Below are 26,786 nucleotides of genomic sequence, written 5' to 3' on the forward strand. Positions count from 1 at the left end.
TGCATTTATTTCAGGATTCTTTCATAAATTTATTTGAAATATTTTGTCATGTCATAAATGTCTTTAACGTTGCATCCTTGCTGAATAAAATAATTTGATGTTTCAAGTAATTCTAAACAAAACAACTTACCAATGACCAAATAAATACATATACAGGGGTATAGTAAGAATAGAAAATTGTAACCATTAAATTATATAACATTATGGCTCTTGAATATTATTATAAGTGACTAAACTGACTGCTACTCGCAAACAAAACGTATAATATAAAATAATCTTAAAGGAGTAGTTCACCCAAACATGAAATTTACCCATCCTCAGGGCATCAAAGATGTAGATGAGTTTGTTTCAGAAAAGATTTAGAGGAATTTATCATTGCATTACTTTCTCACAATAGATCCTCTGCAGTGAATGGGTGCCGTCAGAATGAGAGTCCAAACAGCTGATAAAAACATCACAATAATCCAAAAGTGATCCACACCACTCCAGTTCATCAATTAATATCTTGTGAAGGATGTGGATGAGTAAATGGTTTTGTTTGCTTGGTTGGTTTGCATCAATATTGATGCATGCAGTGCAATCAATATTGCAAGTTTGAGTAAAAGCTGAATGTTTGTAATAAACAAATTCACCAAGGCATTTTACCTTTAAACATTGCTTCTGGCCAAAATACCAGTGCATAATCCATAATAATGCTTACTCCGGTGATAAAGTATGTCCTGTGTTTTCTGCCCAAATTGAAATTTTTATTTTTCTGTTGAAAACAGTGCTTGATCTGTGCATATTTCTCTCCTGATTCACACAAAACAACTTTTCCCTTGAGAAAGCAAATTATGGATAGAGTTGTATGATGGATTTGTTTCTTTTAAACACAAATCTTTCAAGATGTTAACTGATGGACTTATTTGATGTTTTTATCAGCAGTTTGAACTCTCATTCTGACGGCACCCATTCACTGCAGAGGATCCATTGGTGAGCTAGTGATGTAATGCTAAATTTCTTTAAATCTGTTCTTAGATGGCCAGTGTGGGTAGATTTTCAGCACATTTTCATTTTTACGTGAACTATTCCTTTAATCTAACTATAAGCATCTCCACAGAAGGCAATTGTGTCTCAGTTCAGTGTTGATTCAATTCAGTTCAATAACACTTTCAATGCTGCAGAGCTCATCAATTATGAAACGCATTTGATTCATAATCGATTTAGTGTGTCAAAAATACCCATGAAAAAGATAGTTTGACAATGTCAATGCAGCCTGGAGTAGAAAGCAATAAAAAATGTTTCCAGAAAGACAGGGAAACAAAACAACACAGAGAACAACCAGCAGAAAATGAAATGCTAGTGGTGATGATATGAATATGATCAAAGAAAGAAAATGAAATTAACTCCATATCAGACGTAATAAAAATAATAGTAGTCATGCATTGTGTGCAGCCTGTGAGAAATCGAGTCAAAGAGAGAGAGAGAGGGGGAAGCAACGAGGGCTGGCGCATGCATGACGGATGCTCCATGAGCTCTGAGACGGCCAATCAGAGCACTCAGCTCGCTCGAGCTGCTGCAGCGGAGGAGTGAGAGAGGATTCTCCCACACATACATCCAGAGCAGCACACGCTCCGCAAGTGAGCGCAGGCACGCAGCGACAATGGTACACATGGGACAGAAAGTCTGTTTGGAAACTTTACCACACGCACCCGATGCACATTTGTGGACTTATATCATTAGGTAATGTGGAATATTTTCTATTTTCATGCGTCATACCGAATGTGTTTTATATGGTATGTAGGCAGTGAGTGAGTGAGTTATCTGAAGGAAGTTGCTGTGCATCGACCGACTATAGAAAGTGAGTAATGCCACTTTATTTTCCAGCATGCATGAGACAAGAAGTCAACATCAGGATAAAAGGGATCTGTATTCAGTGTGCAGTATCTGTTGAGTATCTCCTGCTGCGCTGCGCGAAGTAAACTGACGCTGTTCAGCCGTGTATGCGATGATGTGCACTTCATCAGATTGCCAGACGCTGCTGAGAGGTGCATGTCTGCGGCTTATAAGGCTTATCTTCTTACAGCCATACTTAAAAAGGAGAGGAGGAGATCAGGGGCAGCAGATGAATGCTAATAATGTTTGGGTAGATTCCACTGCCGGTGAAGAAGTTGTTGAAGCACGTCTGCGTGTGGTGTGGTGTGGTGCTTAATGTCACTTTTTGTTTTTTTTGTTTTTTTCCAGAGGCAGCTTGTTTTCTTATATTGACATTTTCCTTGCACACAAAGCTGTTTGCTGTTTGAGACACAGTGTTGCTCTATTACAGCCCCTGAAAGGACGGTTGTGCCTCGATACAGAGCTTGTGCTGTTGTGCTGTCAGAGGGTTAAATGGAAGATTTCATAAGATTGAAAGAGAACGATGGGGATAGAGATAAAGCCAGCTTTCTGAGTCTGTCGTCTGTGTTGAGAGCGTTCTTTTCTCGGCTCCTTCTTCTGAAATGATTCAATTTGGGCCACTTTAAAGAGGAGTTGGTTGTAGCATTTGAGAGGGATTTGATTCTCTCCAGAAAGCAGCAGCATTTGGCTGTATAAATCACCCTCACACCATTGACATACAGGCCTATAATGTATGGCAGTGATGTGGATGTTTCCAACTGGAAAATCTAGTGATTCTTTAAATATCGTTGACACTGCATGACAGAGCTCTTCCTCGTGAATCATTTGGTTGGAGATTTTGTTGCGATTCATTCTGATTCATAAGCCTTGCATGAAGTTGAGTGCCTTTGCTATTTGAGGTTTATTTAGGGCCACTTGTTTTTGTCAAAAACCAATGAAAGGGCGGATTCAAACCTGCATGTTCAGTATGAGCATCACAGCTCAACATTTCTGGACTATATGGGCTAATTGCTAAATTATGGCACCAACATATTCTTCTTTAAAAAAAAAAAAAAATAAACTTATTATTATTATTATTATTACATTATATAATGACAATAATAATAGATTTGTTTGTTTTGAGCAGTCTTAGCCAAGTTAAAATTGGTATAATGTCATGAATTCTTATGTAAATAAAATATTTAAATATTCATTATTAACATAAAATATTTAAAAAATTAAATAAAATATATAATACTATTTTATATATATATATATATATATATATATATATATATATATATATATATATATATATATATATATATATATATATATATATATATATTACTATATTTGCTTTTTTTATTATTATATTATATAATGACAATATTATTTTTATTTTATTTTGAGCAATCTTTAGCGGAGTTAAAAATCTGTGTAATGTCATGAATTCAGTTTACTATGCCAATAAAATATTTAAATAATATAAAAAAATATATACAAAAAATATATATAACCATGACAACAACAACAACAATAATAATAATAATAATAATAATAATGTACACTTGTTTGTTACAAACTGGGTGAAGGTTCAGAGATTTAATCCAGGAATCCATGACTTCATACTACTGATATCAATAGCCTTTTAAATCCTTCATTGAGAGAAGGGTCCATCTTTGAAGGGTCTTCTGATGAGAACACGCTGTGTTAAATGAAGTCCACATAATAAATCAATCTTTGAACCATCACCCGTTTAACCTCTGAAAGGTGGTTCACACCGAACATAGGAGAAAACCAAAGTGTCAATAAGTGAATGAAACCCTTGAGGCATCATAACCTTCAGACCTGTGAAACTGCTCCTCTAATTCATCCTCTGCACAACTGACTCGTTCTAATAGAGCAGGAATACACGGCTATCTAGTCCAGACAGCTCATTACTTCCTGTAGCCCTTTAATTAAGCAAATATTCTTGATGCTAAAAGCTGCCTGTGTCACAGTTCACAGAAAGTCATTAATACCACGAAATAAACTAGCACTGGAGGCTGATTTGGCTTTGCCTGCAGGAGGCTAATGTCTATACTTCTCTGTTTGTTGTGTTAGCATGCCTGCGCAAGACTAATACCGTGTGGCTTATTGCTAAGTGTTGAGGCAGTGATTTCAAACAGCACTTCGAGGAGAGAAACATCGTTAGGGAGACAAAAAAGCCTGCAATGAAGTGATTATCCTGCTGTGTGAGATTGTTAAGGATGCTTATAGTTGTCATGAAAGTAGCGATTTGTCTCGGTAAGAGAGAAGAATGTGTGATGAAACATGAGCGTGGATCACAGACAGGCTGTGATGGCATATGCACTCTTCATCCTTGCATTGTTTACTTGTCTACTGTTCCTTTGGTTTGTCTTCTTTCTTCTCTCTTTTCCTGTCTTCTCTATCTTGAATATCATTGTACCTTACTTTCTTTCCCACCCTGAATCATCTCCTTCCCTCTTGTTTTTTGTCGCTTCACTTTTCTTTTCTCCTTCCTCTTCCTCTTTCATTTTCATTCTACTTCCTTTTCCCTTTCCCTTTCTCTTTCTCTTTTTTAATGTTGCTGTCTCATTCCTCTTTCATTCTTCACTGTCCCATCTCATTCCTTCCAATTTCCCTTTCCATGTTCTTTTCTTGTATCTTCCCTTTTCCTGTTCCCCTTCTTTCTTTTTCTTCACTTCTTTTCCCCTTCCTCTTTCATTTAAATTCTACTTCCTTTTCCCTTTCTCTTTATTTTGTTGTTGTCTCCTTCCAATTTCATTTCTTATTCTTTTCCTCTTTCCTTTCCCATCTCATCCCTTTCCTTTTCCTTTCAATTTTATCTTCGTATTCCGTCCCTTTTCCTGTTTCGTTTCATGTCCCTTCTCTTTTCTCTTTTCATGTCCCCTTCCTCCTTTATTTCCATTCATATTCCTTTTCCCTTTTTCTTTCGCTGTCCCCTTCCTTTTTTATCTGTTCCCTTTCCTGTTCCATTTTCCCTTCTTGTACCTTCTCTTTTCCTCTTCCTCTTCTTTCTGTCACCTTTATTTCCCCCTTCCTCTTTCATTTCCATTCCACTTGAATTGCCCTTCTCAACCATTACCCCTTTTCTATCTTTATTTTTTTCCTTTCCCTTTTCTTTTCTGATCCTTTCCATTTTCCCCTTCTTGTTATTTGCCTTTCTTTTACCTTCTCCTTCCCCTTTCATTTCTTTTCCTCTTCCCTTTCTCTCCTATTCCTCATTCATTCCCTTTCAATTTCCCTTTTCCTTGTTTCTCTTTTCACTTTCCCCTTTGGTTTTATCTTCCACTTTTATTTCCTTTCCTCTTCCCTTTCCTGATTTTGCCCGTTTCCTTTCCCCTTTTCCCTTGTCCTTTTGCTCATTTATCACTCTTCTACTTGCATTTACATTTCTCTTTCATATCCTGGCTTTCTCTTTTCCATTTCCCTTTCTTGTTTTTATTGTCCTTTTCTCCTTCAGTTTTATTTTTCCTTTCCCCTTTCATGTCCATTCCTCTCTCTTTCCCTTTTTCGTTCACATTTTCCTTACCTTTTCATTTTTCCTTTTCCCTTTCCTTTCTTTACATTTTTCCTTCTTGTTACTTCTCTTTTTGCTTTCTTATATACCTTCTGATTCTTCTCCTTTTATTTCCTTTCTTGTTCCTCTTCCTTTTCCATTCTCATACTTCCTACCATATTTCCCTTTCCCCTTTCCTTCCTTTTCCTTCCCCTCTCCTTTGCGCTTTCCTCCCCCTTTCCCATCCCTTTAATTTCTCAAACCATCGTCAATTTCTCATTTCTTGTGGCACATTTAAGGGCTTTAAGGCATTTGATGACACCATTGGTATTTTATGGAAGTACTATATTCATGAAGCTGATTTGTTTACCGCACCAAAGGTTATATCACCTCATTTATCTCTCTATCACTTTATATCTATCGCTTTGTCATTTCTGAAATCACCTAGCATCCGTTCATCTTTATCTGGTCTCACACCTCAGGATTTCCCATGAGCTTCACTCCTCAGTAGCTAACTTATGAGAGAGACAGAATTCAGTAAAACAGAATATGGCTCACTTTAAAACACATACTCATAGACTCCTGCAAGTCAATAACCCTTTCTCTCTCAAATACAGAGAGGGACGATTCAACAAGAATGAATTGCACACAATGATAGCACTGTTTATTTGCTTGCAATGTCTTATTTTAGTGCCCAGTTGACTAAAGAAATGATACATAATGATGAAATGCATTGGATGCAGCACACTACTGTAATCTGCTGTACAGCACTGCTTCACCAGTGATCCAGGAACTCTTTAAGATGCAGAAAGAGTGAATGCATTCTAGGTTGTAATGCTCTTTTTCAACATTTGATGAATAACTCGTTCCAGGATTAATAGAAATGTACACTTACATGTTTAAATACCTTATTACATAATGCGTGGTAATAATGTAACTTGCGGCATACAAATATAATATATAATAGACCAAATTTACTTAGAAAAAGGCTATGTTTGCTCAGAAAAGGACAATAACGACTTGATGCAAATGCAGTGAAGGCGTTTTCAGTGCATTTAGATCCTGCTAACCTGTTGTGAGTGGTTAATGAATTTGTTCCATGCTAAAATACTGTTTAGCGCTTTTGCCCCAGTATCGTTTTGTTGTTGTCATGCAGTTTCTTATTGCAGAGTCTTGTCAGAGTGGAATGACCTCTTGATTGACTGTGCAGAGGAAAAAAAGCAGCCATGATAAACATTTCATTACTAATGCTCAGTAAGATCATCCTTTCACACACTTACACTCATCCCATACACTCACGGGATACAAAAGCCACTTCACACATCACGCAGTAAATTAGACTGCAGGGGAAACGTGCATTCATGCTAATTGCTTTGAAATACCACTCTCATCCAAACACGTACAGCCACCTGTGACTAGATGAGAACAGGCTGCGGAGGATGACAAAGCAAAGAAAGAGCGACAGAGATGCATACGGGGAATGTTCCCCAAATCATACCTGGGGGAAGGTTTCATGCTAAGGTGAGAGGCAGAGGAAGCACGCAGAGAAGCAGCGGAAATGTGAATGAGTTGTTCTGGGAGATGCAGTAGTTGAAAAAAGCAGTTCTGTGAGCATCACAGTGTAAAGGAGCGATATGGAGGGTAGCATAGATTACAGAGCCTGTTACACTGCAGCGATGTTGATTGTTTTGAAGACCACAGTCATCTCTTTCGATTACCATGAACCTAAGACTCAAAACACAACCTTTGACAGCTTGGCCATTTTGTTAAAGAGCCGTGTTTGTCATCTAAATAAATTAACAAATATTTAATTTTTATTGTGAAGTTTGGATTTTGTAAGATTTGAATGTTTTTAAAATGTGTCTCTTATGCTCAACCAGGCTGCATTTGTTTCAATCAAAATACAAGAAAAACAATAATATAGTGAAATAATATTATTGTATATATTGTATATATTGTAATATATGTTATGTTTATATATTAAATATATTTATATATATATATTATATATATATATATATATATATGTATATGTGTGTATTTATATTATATGTATTTATATTATATATATATATATTTTCAAAATATATACTGATTGTGTGTGTATTTGTATATACGTAATAAATAAACAGTGCACAGTGCACATTAGGGAAACAAAAACTTTTATTTTGGATGCGATTAATCACGATTAATCGTTTGACAGCACTAAAAATAAAAGTTTTTTTTGTTTGTTTTATGTTTTAAAATCTAATTTATTCCTGTGATGCAAAGCTGAATTCTCAGCATCATTACTTCAGTCTTCAGTGTCACATGATCCTTCAAAAATCATTCTAATATGCTGATTTGCTGCTCAGAAAATGTATAATTATCAATGTTGAAAACAGGTGAAACTGCTTAGTATTTTGGTGGAAACCATAATGCACTTTTTAAATGTATTTATATTTTATTTTAATCGTTAAATTTAAATTATTTGATTTAAGAAAGCCAATTTGGTTAAAATTGGTTTCAAATGAGTAGTTTTAGATTAACTTGTTTGGAAAGCTACAGGGTAGTTTTAAAGTAACTTCCCACTAATTAAGTTGAGACTGTGCTATCCAGCTTAAACCAGACCTAGTGACCCCTAGGTAGGGTGGACTGGATTAGAGAGAAGCATGATCCATTAACAATGCTTGTTTCACTGATCCGTCTGTGTCCAAATCGATCTGTTTTTGCAAGTCTGGCTGTTTCGTGCAGCAATCGTTGTGGTTTGGTCATGTAAAAGTATCCACTTAGTGGCTGTTCAATAGTGTGGTTTAATTGGGTTATATATACGTGTATATATATATATATATATATATATATATATATATATATATATATATATATATATATATATATATATATATATATATATATATATATATATATATATATATATATATGTGACTGAGGAAAGATTACTGTAAAAGTACAAGGGCTACTGAAAATAAATTTCAGATTACTTTTAACTGTGTCATTCAAGCTGGTTTTACAGTGTTTTACCATTTATGAAAAAATAAAATGGCATAGCAACAATTTTCACTCAGAAATTGCTACTAAATTTTAAAGAAATGGTACAATTACGATTATGAAGAAACAACAAGCACATCAAAATAAAAAAAATTCTAATTTTGAATGTAGATCTGTGTCTAAAACTTCTCCTCTGACCACAAATGGCTGTAAAACCCTTTTCGAAAGCATTATTTTTGAGAATCCTCCGACTCCGTAGACAGCAGCTGTGTGTGAAGATCATGAAGATCATCAGCTCAGTTTCATAACCCGGAGCGGCGTTGAGAGCCATTGATCACACATTATCGCCTGTCAGGATGTAACATTAGGGGTTCTCGAACGGTTGTCATAATCAATTGTATTGTTCCTGTTATGGCCATTTGACTTTTCTGTCCGACCTCGCAGTGTCCATCTAAAACTGCGCGAATCATTACGATCATAAAGGGCAGAAGCATGACGAATCAGACAGCTCACTGGCTATTTATACATTACGCCTGACATGTAGCAGAAAATCAGGGACAGTTTTCACAGAAAGTCATCACCTACAGGCACCTGGGAGCTCTTTGTGCTGAAAAACGAGAGAGCGTTTCCATTTCCAGTAGCACCGGTGCCCCACCGAGGCTCTCCAGAGACAAAACAGGCACTCATGGGTCACCCAGGGAAACATTTTTGTGTGCATTAATAATTAATTTTCCTCGCTTATAGAGAGAACGATGCGACTTGCAGTTGGAAAGATCTGAGGGCTATAAAAAGACACGGCAGGTTTATTTAAAATGAGAAATACTATAATGTTTATTTCATAGAGATAAATCAGGAGCTTAAGTGCTTGCTTGACTGTATGTTTGTGTCTGTTTGTTCTTAATTTGCATAGGCTGTATTTTAAACAGTGGTTAAGAGACATCATGATTTAATCATATTTTTATACTTCTGCATGCACCCCCAGGGCTTCCTTTCAGCTTCTGCTGTTATGTTCGCTCTTTCTCTGTCTTTCCATTTATGTATCATTTATTTATTTTGCATGCTGATGATAAGTGGTGACCATAAGACTATAGGCTCAGCCAACAAGTCCTGATGCACGAGCGTTTGTACCATGCTGATGGAGATGTGTTAAATTGTTTGCCAACTAGCCCAGAGGTATGTTCATGTTGTTCTTGAAAAGCTGACCTACAAATAAGATGATTGCTATAGGTTCTGAAAAATTAAGAAGACTGATTATAAAATAATAATTTGATTTCTAAATAATACTCCAATTATATATTATTTACATAAGTAAAGGATTCAAAACATACAAAAAGCTTATTTATTCATATAATCAATGTAAGCATATATAATATACTTATATATAGCATATATAAAATATCATATATAGAGTGCACGCTATGGAAAAAATTAAGACAATAATTACAATATATAATGTATATAATAAATAAATACAACATGTATAATAATAATAATAATAATAATAATTATTATTATTATTATATAGAAAACATATTAACAATGTAAATAAATATATAATAATAATAATAATAATAATAATAATAATAATAACTAACTTAAACACAAAGAATACCATGGTATACTGCAATGGTATATTTTGTTGGTGTAAATAAACTAATAATAATACATATTTAAAATGCATTTATGAATTTTTATTATTATTATTAAATTATAAACAGCTAAAAATGAAAGAGACCCCTTGAAAGACCCCCCTTCTCAGTTTCTCTGGATTTACTTGGTAGGTATGGGTTTGAGTAAAATATGAATATTTGATTTATTCTATAAAGGTCTGATAACATTTCTTCCAAATTGTACTCAAGTGGTCACTTAATTTTTTCCGTGGTTTCTTAATATATTTTTCCATAAAATATGAATATAGCTACATCTTTAATTTATATAATGGCTGCTAAAGTGTAGGAACTCATTTTCTACATTTTCGGTGCTCTTTTTTCACATATACAATAAATTGAATTTAAATCAATATTTAATGCCTTTGAATGTATTTATTTTCTAGGTAGCCCTAGAAAATAATGGAATAATGTGTAGTTATTTGGTCATTATTGAAAAATAAATTATAATTTATTATTATTATAATTATTCGTAACACCCCTGTATATACTAATGCACTGTATCTCATCTTGAATTTTTTGTGAATACGTGCATATAGAGGGACCACTCTGTTCTGTTTCCTAGAAACCAAAATGCAGCTAAAGACCTCAGAAGCCAGCAGGGCGCTCACCACCTGCATTAAAACACAGATATGAGAGAGAGACAGGTGCTAATTCAGTCTCACAGATCTGAGAACAAGGCGTTAGAAGAAGCACACATCAGGAGAAATATGACAGATGTTATGTGAGGGAGAAAAGAGATTTCATTAAAAGTGTAAGAAGTTAAAACAGGTGCCATTGTGAAAGTTTCAGTGTTACTGTTGTATGGCTCACTCAGATGCTTTTACTAGTTTGTTCTTTGACTGAAGACTTTTATTCACTGTGTGTGTGTGTGTGTGTGTGTGTGTGTGTCTCTCTCTGGGCTTTTGGGCATTTTTGGGCAGAGTACACTCTGCAATTTTTAAAGATGAAGCATCATTTTGTAGCAGTCAGATGGTGGAGTTTGTCCCTGCTGAATGCACATTAGATCCCGCAGTGTCAGCTTTACCTGAAGCCTGTATATCTAATGCTGCATACAGGTTTTCTTAATTCATTGCCGTGTGTTTATTATGTCTGAAATGACTGGATGAGGCATGTTTAAAGCAGTCTTAAAATGCTAATAAATGCACACCTGTGACTGCACACAGTAGCCCTATAAAAAAGACATTATCCCCCGGTTTCACAGACCAGGCTTAAGCCTAGTCCTAGACTAAAATGTAAATCTGAGCTGTTTCAACTGAAATAAACTTGCACTAACTGATCTTAAAATATATCAGTGCCTTTGTTTTATCTTAAGATGCACACAAGTAATGCTTTTATCTAAAGCATGTTTATAAAAATGACTTAAATGTCCTAATTGAACTATGGCCTAATCCTAGTTTATGGTAAACCCTCTCTATGAGACCGGGCCTATGAGTACTTTTATAATGCATTACAGGTTTCAAGTGGTACTGAAACGACCATTAATATATTCATGAACCATTGCACCGTGTACTGAAGCAGTAGTTCCTTATGTGAAATGGTAGCATTAGCCAATCAAAATTTGATGATAATAATGTTATCACAAACACTTTGGAATGTGGCATGGTCATGCATTATCATTTTGCAAGTACTGTCAAAATATAGTATATAATTTGAAATGTGTAGTAAAAATCTATTTAATTACCAAGTACTAATTAAAGTACTAATTAAATTAAGTTATGCTTATAAGTTATATTAATTACTATTTGTATCCAGTGAATATTTATGTATTTATTTATTTTCAGTTTTGCTTCTCTGTGTGCATTTGGCATCCACATGATATTAGAAAAGTAATAGTAAATCTACATAGGATTATAGGACAAAATGACTAGGATAAAACTTTAACCCCCGGTTTCACAGACAAGGCTTAAGACTAGTCCCAGACTAAAATGTAAATCTGAGCTGTTTCAACTGAAATAAACTTGCACTGAAAGATCTTAAAACATATCAGTGCCTTTGTTTTGTCTCAAGATGCACACCAGTAATGTTTTTTCTAAGGCATGTTAATAAAAAATACTTAAATGTCCTAATTGAATTATGGCCTAATCCTAGTTTAGTCTAAGCTCTGTCTGTGAAACCGGGCGTAAATAGTTTAAATAATTTAATTTAATTAAAATCTATTTTTAATCATATAAATTAAGTATATATTTTCATTATTATTATTATTATTATTATTATTACATTTTGGATAATTTAAGTTGGTACAAAAAAGCAGCATAGTACTGTTTTTCGTTATTTTTTATGTTTTGGATGTTTTATAATATATTTGATTTATTATTTATTAATATTATTTTAACATTTATATTAGATTTAATTTAATTTAATTTTAAGCTTTATTTTTTATAATGAGATTACTTTGGTCTCTAATTGTTATTTTTTTTCACAGTTTATGTGAAACTACTGTGGTCTGGTCTTTTATTTAAATTTATTTATTTTATTATTATTTTTATTTATTTATTTATTTATTTATTTATTTATTTATCAATCAATTTACACAGCACACTAATTTGAAGAATCTAAAAGCATTGCCACTGAAATGTTGGTTGTAAACAGTTTAATCCATAGTCAAGCCTGTAATTGCACACCTATAAGTTATATACTGCATACTACACTTTAATAGTATGCTAAGTTCTTCCTCGTCTTGACTTGTTTGGGTCACATCCCTCACTCTGCATTTTCTTATTGTTTCTTGATGGCTCTCGTATATAAATGATGAAAAACAGTCCTGCACGCTGAGAGCTTCTAGATAAATCTGTCCTCAGAAAGCTTATTCTGTTCAGTAGAACTGTAACCGGCAGAGGTGCAGCCTTTCCTCACATACCATAGGAATTGTGCTGGGCAGCACTGCACAGTAAAGAGCTTTTTGTTGCTACATGATATCAGTGAAACCATAACTCAACGTGTGCTGCAATGCAGCAAGGGAATAAGACGAGGAGAGAGAGAAACAGAGAGAGAGATGAAGAGAGTTTTAAAGGTAAATAGACTGTCAGAGTGAAAATGGCTCTCTGCAGAGTGTAGCAGATGGATACTGTCTCAGAGGCAGTGTCCTCCTTCTGTGATGAGAAAGACTGGAGAATCCCTTCTCTCTTTCCCTCCCTCCTTCCTTCCTTTCCTCTCTCTCCTTCCCCTCCCTCTCCATCTCTTCTTTAAATGCGTGGCAGATGGGATGGAGGAGTGATTTAGGCCACTAAAGCCGTGCAGAGATTGTCGCTTACGCTGGCTTTCATGGCTTCGGGTTGTCCTCTAAAATGGCTGCAGACGCGTCAGAAGAACAGAGAGCAGAGAAATCTGTCACTTTGCTCTGGATCAATGATCCAACATTGAGAAGTGACAAACAGTGAGTGAAATAGGGACAAGAAGTGTGCTCAGAAGAAAGACCACTGGGTGAATACAGAAACTTCAGTTTAGCTCTCAGCTGATGTCATTTTTGTGGAGAAATCAAAATAGATGCAAATGTTGGCATACAATAAGAGTATAGAGCTATATTACCCCTATTACATATAAGTTAATTGGGTAATATAGCTCAGATCATATGGTCTTTAAGAACGAGCTAATGCAAAGTTTGATATGTCACTTTAGTACTGTAGTAATGTAGGTCGAAGTCGTGGCCTAATGGTTAGAGAGTCGGACTCGTAATCCAAAGGTTGTGGGTTCGAGTCCCCGGCCGGCAGGGATTGTAGGTGGGGGGAGTGAATGTACAGCGCTCTCTCCACCCTCAATACCACGACTGAGGTGCCCTTGAGCAAGGCACCGAACCCCCAATTGCTCCCCGGGCGCCGCAGCATGGCTGCCCACTGCTCCGGGTGTGTGTGTGTGTGTGTGTGCGCATTTGTTCACTACTCACTGCTGTGTGTGTGCACTTGGATGGGTTAAACGTAGAGCACCAATTTCGAGTATGGGTCACCATACTTGACAATACGTCACGACTTTACTTTACTTTAGTACTACCATGTTTTTCATAATATTTACGAAAGTTGTTTGGCATCATGGTAAAACTGTTTATTTTAATTTTTATTTTTTACAGTACATTATTATAATTGATTTGCATCATTAGTTTTTAATATATATTTTTTTATATATACTTTCAATTTTATTTCAGTTTATTTTATTTGTCTATGTGATATTACTATGGTCTGCTATTTTGCTTAATTTTATTTTATTTTATTATTTGTTTATTCTGGTCTGGTTTATTTATTTTATAAGTTGTCTTTATTTATTTATTTATTTATTCATTTATTTAAATTTTACGAGCAATTAATCTACTCTGGTCTGTTTTCTTTATTGTTTTATTTGTTTGATTTGTAGCTGCCTATTTAATTTAATTAATTATATATTTATTTATTTTTATGTGAGATTTCTCTATTTTCTTTATTTTTTTATGTATTTGATTACTCTAGTTTGGTTTACTATCTTATAAGTTGCCTTTATTTTATTTTTTTAATTTATTTTTTTATGTGCAATTACTCTAGTGTGGTCTATTTTCTTTGTTTTGTTTGATTGCTTTGAAGCTGCCTATTTATTAATTAATTTCATTATTTTATTTTATGTAAAATTACTCTCTTATTATTAGTATTAGTATTATTATTATTATTATTATTTTATTTGGTCACTCTGGTCTGGTTTATTTATTTTATAAGTTGCTGTGACACCGTTCGAGGCAACGGGAAGAACCAGCAAACATTTAAGAGTTTAATAACCAAAATAAATAAACACAAAAGTACAGCGGCAGCCCCTCACGGACGACTGCCGCACACAAAACACAAAACAAAGTCCAGGCCTGGTCCTCTCTCGTCTTCCACTGTCGTCACTCCTCCTTTTATCCTTCCGGAGCTCTTCCGTGGGACTCGAGACCGGTGAGTGGTGCAGGTGGTCATTATTATTAACTCCACCGGCCTCGGCCCCACCCCACTCACTACAGTTGCCTTTATTTTATTTTACTCTACTCTCTCTGGTATCTATTTTCTTGTGTTTGTTTTACTTTTTATTACTTGGTCTGTTTCTCAGGAGAAAAAAAAGAGAAACAGTTGCCTGAAGCGCATGTCTCCATTTGCTCTCTGTGTAGTCTCATTGCCAACAAGGGAAGAAAAAATAAGAACAAAAAAAAAAAACTGATGTACACTAAAGATCTCGTTTTCTGATTGTAAGAAGTCTGAAAGTTTGCCTGAAACTTGACTGATCATCTGCCCGGCATCTCTGTGTGACGCTGCACCGCTCAAATCCACAAGAAAGAAAGCAAGCTGCCCGCTGCTGCATGGCATCATGAATAATCAGAAGCAAGATCTCTTCTCACTTTTAACCGACTTTTGAAATCAAAACGGCCATTTCCTGCAGGTGCTGTGCGATTTATTTCTGACATTTCAACGCAGGCAACCAAAAAACACGTCTGAGTGGCCTTCTCACCTTCAGCTGCCAAACGATAGTGGAAATTGGCTCGCACCACCGAATGAATATTCAGGAGCTGTTGGAGAGATTTGTTCACAATGTAATTCCGGTTGTATGAGTATCATTCCAGCCTGTCTCTGAGCCTGTTTGTGTGTGTGTGTGTGTGTGTGTGTGTAAGTGCTTTCATTGATGAGCGTCTGATCTTTCTGAACTTTTATGTATATTTCATGATGTAGGCTCGGAGCGTTTGGCAGTCAGTGTACATACATCATTTGAGCGTTCACGAAAACATACAGAGCAGCACAGAACGTAAACCTGTTAATATTTCTCACCTCCCCAAAAGCTTCTTCCAGTCCTGTTGCTTTAAAACTGCTTGTGTACCATAAAATATGTATTTTCTAAGATTATGTGTGTACAGACATCTGGTACTTCACACTGTTTTTGGCTCTGCGATCTCATTAACATTTACAGGAAACGCATTGGTGTATGTTTGGATAGATAGACATCATCATTTTTACTTTTAAAGATCATTTTTACAATATCAGAATATGAACGGCATAAAAAATGTAAACTCATAGCTGGACTTGATGTTGAACGTTTTTAATTGTTCTTTAGCGAGAAAAAAATTATTCATTTTATATTATAACAAAATCATTAAATATTATTTATACAATTATTGTTATATAATATTAATCATATACTTAACAATAATAATAATAACAACAAATTGTTAATAATTAGTAATAATTACAATAATAATTATTATTATTATTGATAGTAAATAATCAATAATAAAAATAATTAGACTACAAAAATAATATACCATTTTTTTCATGTTTGTTTGTTTATTTATTTATTTATATTTTTGGACCATAGTTTTGGGTTAAATATTAACCTTTAATGCTGTACATTTTCACAGAAAAATGTTTCTTGTTTCTTGTAAAAAGCACAATTGCCATTATTTGATTATCTTTATATATTATATTTACCATATATATTTTTTATATACAAGTAATATTTTATTTAAATATTATATCTAAATATTATATATATATATATATATATATATATATATATATATATATATATATATATATATATATATATAATTTTATTTTATTTTTTTGCCATTTCTTGTAGCTTTATGTCTCTATACTCCACTTCTTAGTAATCCTACTGATAGAAAAGAGTTTAGTTGTGTAGTCGGGCGATATTCTTTAGAGACCCAACAAATGGTGCCATTTATAGGTTAATCCAATATTAAAAACCATTATTCAAATAAGTAGCATGCATTTCTTTAGAAGTAATGTCCAGTCTATGCCATAGTAATTGGTCTACTTCACTGTTAGAGCGATTACTTCTCCATCTGCCTGACAATGTGTTCTAACAGCAGTTATCATTAGTCTTTCTCTCTTCTGCTGTGGGGAGTTTGACCCTCCGTACCCTCCTCTCTCCTTCTGTAGTTTGATATCAGCAGAGGGTCCAGACTGAGAAATTACAGCAGGTCATGAAAATACTCGCTCCAGGCAACACAAGGCCTCATTCTCTTCCTCGCCGTCTCATTTTTCTGCTCTGATTTTATCCACTCTCTCTACTTTTTGGTCTTACTTGTTCTTATCGCTCTTCCTCCTTTTTTTAAATGTTCAAACGTATATTTTATTGTCTTAAGCACAAATAAGACAGGTTTGCTAAATATCCAACTAAATATTTATGTATTTTATTTGAATATATTTTAAAAAGCTGAATTTTCAGTATCATTACTCCAGTCTTCAGTGTCACATGATTCTTCAGAAATCATTCTAATATGCTGATTTGTCACTCAAGAAACAATTATTATTATTATTATTATTATTAATGTTTAAAACAGTTGTGCTGCTTAATATCTTTGTGGAAGCTGTGATACATTTTCCCCATGATTATTTAATAAATAAAAGGTTCAAAAGAAAAGTGTTCATTTAAAATTCCATTTGACTATGAATAACCAAGTTTTTCAATTGTTCTTTTGATAAACTGTTCCAAAAATCATGTTCCACTGGTGATATTCCATTGTGCTCCTATAAATGATACAGATTTGGGAGCAGAACCCAATGCTGATATTGTAATCTAAACCATTATGCCATGAAATGCGTGGCCTGCTGTTCTCTGATCAGAGAGTAGAGAAAGTCTCCACCGCTGTATGAATGCCTCTCTACTGGAGACCAGCTGCCATTGATTGAACACAGCTGTGAGCCGTAACCAATGGACTGAGAGAAAAGAAAAGAGGGTGGAGGAGGATGGATTGAAAGGGTGTTTTAATTATAATCAGCAATACAATCATTACATCAGTACTCTGATTGAAGAGCAACTCAGGAGGTGCCTACACACACACAAACACACACCGGAGCGGTTTAAATCCGGAACATACCCTGTCAAATCCAGTCCAGAGGCTAATACCCCATCGCTTCACCTCAGAGAACAGCAGCGCCGTGGGTAAAGCCCGTAGGTTCACCCAGGGCCATCTTGGCAATGTCTCTGGAATGCTTTTTATGTAGGTAATAACCATAGAGTACAGCCTCTATTTCAATGGGAAGAGATGGAAATCTCCAAAACTATTTGTCAAAGTTCTACTTCAGTAGCCTGTCAAATAAACAGTGAGCAGTGGTATCATTTTATAAACTATTTATTTATTCATTTTATAATACAAATTGTATGTGATAGGCTGCACTTCAGTCACCTTATTGATCATCATAATTTCTAATAATGATAATAACAAAAAAAAATATATATATAATATTATTATTATTACGTGTGTATATATATATATATATATATATATATATATATATATATATATATATATATATATATATATATATATATATATATAAACAATAATAATAATATTATTAATAATAATATTAGTTTATATATATATATATATATATATATATATATATATATATATATATATATATATATATATATATATATATATAAACGTAATAATAATAATAATAATAAGCATAAATATATAGCTTTAATATAAATAATAAAGCCTAAATAATAATTTCTTCTAGCTTTCTATCGATCTATGTATATTTGCATTTTGTACTCACCGAGTATTGCTTTTTTTTAAACCCCCTGTTTTAAATACTACTTTGCTGGAGCTACATTGAACAAATAGTCCATGGAGCACAAAAGGAGATAGATAGCTATTGACCGCTGAGACAATTGTCCAAAAAGGACATAAAAGTGCTATAAAAACAATCCAATGCAACTTGTGAAAGCCATGCAATCTTCTAAAGCCATGCGATAGCTTTGTGTAAGGCCAAATCAAATTTGAGTCATCATTCACCAAACATTATATTATGGTTTTATGAGATTTATATATATTTATAAGTCTCCTGAATAACCCCACAGTTTGAGAACCACTGCATTGTCTGTTTAAACATGCATGCAGTGCATGTTTGCGGACTTTTGTTGAAGTGTTGTGAGCAGCTGGTTGATTAAGTTTAACAATTCTGACTGAAAGACGCGAGCATGTTTAGGTTCCCTCTCTGATGGAAGTCTTGGTATAACAAGCAACTCTTTTTCTAGGCGTCACTGGTGACTAAATGCAAGCTGCATTATTTCCTGAGTGAAGAGCTAGCTCAAACATGAGGATTATCCAGGAATCCAGAACATATTTTTAATCCATGTACATTTTTAAGGGGATTTCAACTGTTTACACTTTAAAGGATTTGACGCCAATGACAGCATTACAATCAGAAGCTTGCATGTCTCCGGTGGTGGTTAGTTAGTTGTTGGATGTTTCTGTCGTCCTGAAATCCGTTGGCTTTAAAGAAACCTCTGCAAACTTTTGGATACATACACATTGGATAGCTATATAAAATATATTTGCTGTAGATATATTCATTGAGAATATCAATTAATGCATGTACAATGAAAAATATTGTGTAGCAATTTTTTTTCTCTCTCTCTCAGTATTAGCTTGTAAATTTCATTTAATTACAGAGAAATAGTGATTTTTTTTTTTTTTTTTTTTTTTTTTTTTTTTTTTACAGTGTACATGTTGTACAATGTACATTTATTTTTACAATGTGTCCTTTATATTAGTTAAGGCACTTAAAGGGGTAATATGATGTTATTTTAAAGATCATTATTTTGTGTATTTGGTTTAATGTTGACATGCTTTAATGTTCAAAAAACACATTATTTTTTCAAATACTGTACATTATTGTAGTTCCTCTATGACCCGCCTCTCTCAAACGCGTCATTTTCTACAAAGCCCCTCCTTCCGACAAGCACAGTCTGCTCTGATTGGCCAATTGATCCTGTGCATTGTGATTGGCCGAACATCACAAGCAGGCGTCGGAAATGTAACGGCCCTTACCATAATCACAAGCTTCAGCTTTCAAGTTAGTTTTACCATCAATTCAAGCCTGAAAGGGGAACAGAGTCGTGTGACAGACACCGTGATGATGCTCATATTAGGGCTGTGCAATTAATCGCATGCGATTCTCATGCGCATCTTGTCAGTAAAGCCAGTTCCATGATTGGCGCTAAATCTCCATCACCGTAGTCGTAGTTCACTGACAAGCTACCGCGCTCATAATCGAATGCGATTCATCTGCGATATTGAACGCGATATTGCCTAGCTTGTCAGTGAACTACGGCTCTGTGTATTAACTGCCGCTCCATTTGAAAACATGTGATGGAGATTTATGTGTATGTATTTGCAGTACACAAGCCACGGTTAAGACTATTTCGGATGGGCTGTACACTCCGCTGTGATGTGACCCTGTTCCCCTCACACACACATACACACAATGCGTTACACACAAAACTCCGCATTTGAACAGTCAATAGCAAATACTTGAACTAATAACAAAACATACTTACAGTCGCTGATTCAGAAGCGCCAGTTTGTCATAGCAAAGTCGGAATTTACCCTTTTTATTTTTAGAAATAGCCTTCGTGCACAGCCAGCCTTGTACTCTACTAGGTTCACAAAACTGTCATCCATAAAATTTGTTTGTCCATAAAAAAGTTGGGCTGTTGTGTTGTAAACAAATCTTAACCAAAGATTCCTAATTGCATCTACTTTCGGAAGGCCAAATAAAGTTCTTTTGCTTTTGCATAGAAATACATAGCGTCTCCCTGACATGACTGCATCAACATTTTATAACATTTCTGACCTTTTTAAACCTTGATGAGAGTGCTGTTGGTGCATAGAAAAGGGATTAGCTTTTCTGCATTCATTAAACTAAATATGCCACTCGCAACTCCACACTATTTCATGATTAAATGTTTGTGTTCTATTTATTACCAAAGCATGAGTGTCTTATGCTTGCCTGGTTTAGCAACCTTCTATATCACCAAGAACACTTTAAAATTTGTATTTCAGGTTACTCCAGCGCAGTGTTAATTTTGGCAGGCATTTTTGATTTAGTCTTAGTCTTTATCTTGAGACGAAAATGCTTAATAGTCTTAGTCACATTTTAGTCATTTGAGTCTATCATAGTTTTAGTCTAGTTTTAGTCATTTGAGTCTTTCATAGTTTTAGTCTAGTTTTAGTCGACGAAAAGTCATTGCATTTTTGTCAACTTTTAGTCAAACTGCAGTTACCAACATTTATTTTGGTAGCTATTTTATATGTAGTATTTAAACAAAAACAGTCATCAATTCTTCTCTCTTTAGATCAAATCAATTAAGCTTAGTTATGAGAAATTTGAATCAAGGATTGAATTTGGAAAAACTGGAATAAATTTTCATTTTTTGGTAGAGATATAAATTAACTAATTTTTCAGATACAGTAGGTTTACTTAACAAGTATACATTTATTTAACATTTTTGGTGGTTAACATTTATGACAGATAATTAGTAGGGGTGTTCGGTTCCGGTTTTTTTGGAGTCGACTCCGACTCCCAACTCCTAATTTTGGAGTCGGTGGAATCGACTCCTCGACTCCATTTACAATATGTTAGTATTAATCATTAAACTTGTAAAAGCAGACTTGTTTTAGATAGTGTATTTATCTATTTATTTTGTATATTATTTTATATAGCCTACTTTTAATGTAGTGAAGCTATGAACTTTAACTTAAGCATGTTTAACTTTTTTTGTTTAACATTGAAAAATATTAGTTATATTATTACCAATAATAACTGTTGTCTTTTCGTTATAATGAACTGTTGCGGTGTTGAACTTGAAAAAAACACTCGACATTGGGAGTCGATTCCTGACCTGGAGTCGATTCCGACACTAGGGCTAGTGAGAGTCGAGGAATCGACTCTTTTGGAGTCGACTCCCCATCTCTAATAATTAGGAATGCTGTCCATTTAAGACGGAAGGTATGCATGTAATAGCCTACTGACATACATTGTTTTCACCCACCTGTTTAAACTCACTTAAACCATAACGGACTGTATTTCCGTGAGATACTCTACATGAGAGACATGTGGACTGCTGTGTGTGTATTTGAGCGCTGAGAACTGATCACGCGCTGTATGAGAACTGAAGAAGTGGAGCGCGCGCGAGAGAGAGCACTTCTATCAGCGCGTTTCCGCCTATCTCACCTTCACTGACTTTAAGTTAATCGACAATGAATTGTGACTCCCGGGAAAAACGGGACGTCTGGTCACCCACTCCCTAACCCTTCGGGTGCTGAGGCCATTGTTTCAGATCGCTATAGTTCGCGTTTTGGTAGCCTATCTGTCCACCGCGGCTGCCATACTGAGACTAGATATGCAAACGCACCTTATCCAATGACAGAGACGCACATTTTGAAAGACAAGTCAGTTAATAACTTAGCCTATAGGATGTATTTTGAATGTCCGGTAGTCCTCAAATAACATTTTAGTCCCGTCTCGTCTTGTTAACGAAGACGCGCATAAATTTCGTCATAGTTTTTATCATCAGATATTAGTTTTAGCTCGTCAACGTCTCGTCTTAGTCACAGAAAAAAGGTTCATTGACGAATATTTTTCGTCGTCGTCTTAGTCAACGAAATTAACACTGCTCCAGCGCAACTCATCCTTCTGAGAGATAATAATTGCATTAGATATGCTTTTACATCTTCATATTAATAAGGATGAGGAACTATATTTGATTGAATTGTGAACGTGTTCTGTCTCCACCACAGTCGCTGTAAATGACTGAATCCAAAGTTACTGCATTATGGCAAGCCTTGTTAAACAGCGAAATATTGATTATAACTAGGAGCTAATTAGTTACGGACTTACTGTGCCAAGCATCTGTTGTTTTGGGTTTCTGTGAGGAAATTTCATAAATTACTATTTTTAATGGAATAGTTCACGCAAAAATGAAAAATCTGTCTTCATTTACCCATCCTCACGTTGGTCGACTGATAAAAGATGAAATGGCATGAAGGAATGTCCGATCTTCTCTTTTCCATTCAACGATGGTGGATGCTGAGAGTAAATGATGACGAAAATGTTCATTTTGGTTGAATTTCCATGTAAATTGCCATTTTTTTCTTGCATAATATAACATATTTTAGAGTGAAAGGAAATATTAAATGAAAAAAAGGTAAAAAGTGGTTGTCTGACATCGCAGTGAAGCCACAGTGATTGCACATAGAAACTGACTAAAAGCTAATTGGGTATTTGTTAAACATTATCAAGGGAATTTCATTTCGGAACAAACCATTTCTGGTGGAATAACACTGATGAATATTTTACAGTTAGACCAGCTGCATGCATTAGTAAAATAAACAGGGTCAATTTTTATCCCATGTTGGTTTGAACTTCACATTAAGGCACATTAAGCAATGATGCCATACTGGTAATTTAATGTCTTTTGAGAATTTGCAATCATATGAAAAATTGAAATTGTTTGTACATCTCATCTTTTCACAGGAGATTCAACATGGCCGCTGCTGTCATCTTACGTGTTTGTTGGATCCGGGCTTGAACGCACCTAAGTTCTTTCTCGAGTGCTCAAAGAGTATATGATGTCAGTGCGTTTCTGCTGCCTTTCCAAGATGAACGACTGAAATATGAACCTCATTCAAGCTTTCTGGACCTCCGGTCCGGCGTCTGATTAAATCAAGCCCCTCAAACGACCATCAAAGGGGGGAATAAGGAGTAGACGTGGCTGCTGGTTGGTGGCGGTGGAGGACGAGGAGGTGGCGGAGGAGGAGGGTTTGGAAGCCATCTTTGTCCTTGGGAATATACCATTTGTGGAATACCACTGTGTGTTTGGAATATTGCAGAACTTTGGGAGTTTCGCTGTAGTTTTTGGAATCCTTTCGGAATAGTGGGAATTTGGCTCCTGTTCGCAGTCATGAAGGTGAACCCAAGCTCTTGTTTGTGTCCTGTACTTTTGTGCCTGTGTTTTCTGGAGAGGGGTTATGAGGCGAGCCATCATGGCCAAGCCAAAATCATTTCCAGGAGCCACAATGCAACTCACAACCACAACCAGACTAAGGACGGGGAAACAGAGGTCCACCATCGGCCCAAACGTGGATGGATATGGAACCAGTTCTTTGTCTTAGAGGAACACATTGGTACAGATGCACAATATGTAGGAAAGGTAAGCATGACATTTTCATAATTGTGGTTTGATAATCTGGTTTGCCTGGTCTAGTTTGCAGGTTTTTGGCCATTTGTCAGCTTGACCGACCAGCTAAACCAGCGTGTCAATGCTGGCAGACCAAACTTACCAACTAATTAGCCAACTTACCAACTAATAAATTGGTCTACCTGGTTCATGCAAAAAATAAAAAACAGATAAATTATTTTATATTTTATAACCTTTAGGTTATTTTATGGCAATGGATAATGATTTACTGCCTGCTATTAGACAAAACATTGGAATGCACAAGTCTTTGGTTTGTTTTCCTTGAAGGGAAGGACTTTAAATGGATGTATCCAAATTTTGAATTTAAACCAGCCTAAGGTAAGGTGACCATATTTTAGTTTATAAAAAAAAAAATAGTACAATGAGGGCAGGATGCAGACGGGTGGAGTGGTGTTGTGAGGTTGGAGGGGGGTTAAAGAAGTCCCCAAAGTAGCGCAATGACCATATCCCAAATATCAAAACTCAAAATAAGTAATTTCCATTCCTAAAATACATATTTTACAGTCACAGTTATGCAGATTGATCTTAAACACTGCTAAAAGCTTCCTATCAGTGGTCTTCCTCCGCAAAACTAAACTGTCCTGAGCGCGTTCACACAAAAGCCGGTGCGTGACGTGTCGTCTTATTCTTGCTTTACAGCGGATCGTAGACTTATAAATGCATTACCGCCACCTATCTCTCAAATGGACCATTGGCACTCCTAATTGCGATTGTAGATAGTGTCAATGGTTCATTTGAGAGATAGTTGGCGGTAATGCACTTACAATGCATTTATTACCGCAACAGTTTAAAATCAGCCCAATTCCGTGCAACAAAATGCGGATTTGGCAACCCTGCATCCAACACAAGCTTCATCCAAAGTGATTTAAATACTCTGCAAATTGATAGCAGCTCCCTGATGCGCGACAATTATATTCAACATTAGAATGTTTGCGGGAGCAGACGGTAAAGGCCAGAAATTCAGTGGGAGCAGGATTAAGAAAACAGTCCCGTACAGGGCTTTAGTACAAAAACCCAAACAATGAATGGCAACTGTAGAATCTGAATCACGCATATATTGGGCAATTTAGAAATCCAGTCCGGATACCTTTTTTTTATGTCTAAAAAGGACAGGTCCGGGGAAAAGAGGACATATGGTCACCCTAGCTTGGTAGTCTTAGCTGAATTAAATTGGTTTTGGTTTCCCAGCCTCACCAACTGATAAGTGGCCAAAACACCTTTAGAACCATCAAATAGACCAGACTCTCTATGTTGGCTGCCTTTAAGACCAGCACATACATTGGGCTTGTTGATATTTTTAACATGGATATAACAGCAGTCTAATGTTGAAACTTGTTAGACCCTCATGAACAACATAAATGTGTACATCAAGCAAGTGACCTTTTGCTCTTTCTCTGACCTTATTCCATCACTTGTCTATACCCGCAGGCCTTGATCGATAACGTCTTTGCATGCAGTTAGCTTAGCACAGCAAAACAGCAGCTCAGGACTGCAGCTTGACTTATTGGTTCGTGTTTGAGATTTGACAGCCTTCATCATTTTGGCTGGAGTCATGCCGGTTCTCCTGTGTTTGCCTCACGGGCTTGTCGATCTTATGAAACATGAATTTTGTGTCCATGCCAAGTCGCAGATAGGGCCATGGATCCATTAGTATTAGCAAGTCAGTCTGGAGTCAATGTGGAAACTTTTGCACTGACCAGATTTGGGTGTTTTACTAAATAAATACTATAGGCTACTTTGGATATGTCATGTTCATACATGGAGAGCTTTATGTGGAAAAAAGAAGTATTACTTTTAGGATGGCAACATTTCATTTTCAAATAACTTCTTTACTTCTATAGTTAATGCAAATCTAATAGCTAATACAGACTAATGCCAGTAATTAGTTTGTCTTATATTTTCATAATCTGGCCATAAATAAACATTATTTTATGTAATTTTATGTATTTAATATAAGTCATCGCACAGGCATATTTGTAGTAATAGCTAATAAGACATTGTATGGCTCAAAATCATTGGTTTTTCTTTTATGCCAAAAATCATTAGGATATTAAGTAAAGACAATGTTTCATGAATATATTTTGTAAATTTCCTACAGTAAATATATCAAAACTTAAACTTTTGAGTAGTATTTTGCATTGCTAAGGACTTAATTTGGACAACTTTAAAGGTGATTTTCTCCCTTTGTTTGCACCCTCAGATTCCAGATTTTCAAATAGTTTTCATAATTTTCAAATTATAATTACAGTTCACAATATTAGATTTATTTATTTATGTTTATTTATTTATTTATAAATCAGTCAAATAAATCTATTGTTGAACAAATAAATATCTACTAAAAATTTTTGGTTATCTAATTGGGGTCTATTTTCATTGTGCTCATGAATTAATAATAATAATGAAGTAAATAAATTTACATTTCTGTGATACACTGTACATTTGCATTGTATTAATGTTTTAAAATAAATAAATAAAAATTCACACTGTTGGACCATTGAAATTTACTAGTGAAAAATAAATACATAAACAAGCGTATACATTTAATATGCATTTCATTTAAAAATCCATTTGTAATATATAAACATATATTCATCATCACCCGTACCTTTTCACGTAACAGTAGCAGTTCAGTGAACGTCCCTGTCCTTGAACTCCCCAGTACTCAAAAACTGCATTAGGCATTGTAAATTGATTCAATAAGCGTTGTTTAATGGGTACTGTGAGACTGTTAGCGGGGGGCGCTGCTC

General features: G+C 35.1%; 1 protein-coding gene across 1 annotated transcript in view; it reads left to right on the forward strand.

Moving 5' to 3' along the window:
• Positions 1-1,588: 1,588 nt before the first annotated feature.
• Positions 1,589-26,786, forward strand: part of LOC306852618 (cadherin-18-like) — a 101,124-nt gene continuing 75,926 nt past the window's right edge. Inside the window, exons 1-2 of the mRNA XM_079389596.1 lie at positions 1,589-1,722; positions 23,316-23,991. Coding sequence (XP_079245722.1) covers positions 23,743-23,991 — 249 coding nt within the window. The 5' untranslated portion in view covers positions 1,589-1,722; positions 23,316-23,742. The remainder of the gene's footprint in view (positions 1,723-23,315; positions 23,992-26,786) is intronic.

Source organism: Barbus barbus (genome assembly GCF_936440315.1).
Source record: "Barbus barbus genome assembly, chromosome: 32".
In the NCBI taxonomy this organism is placed as follows: Eukaryota; Metazoa; Chordata; class Actinopteri; order Cypriniformes; family Cyprinidae; genus Barbus; species Barbus barbus.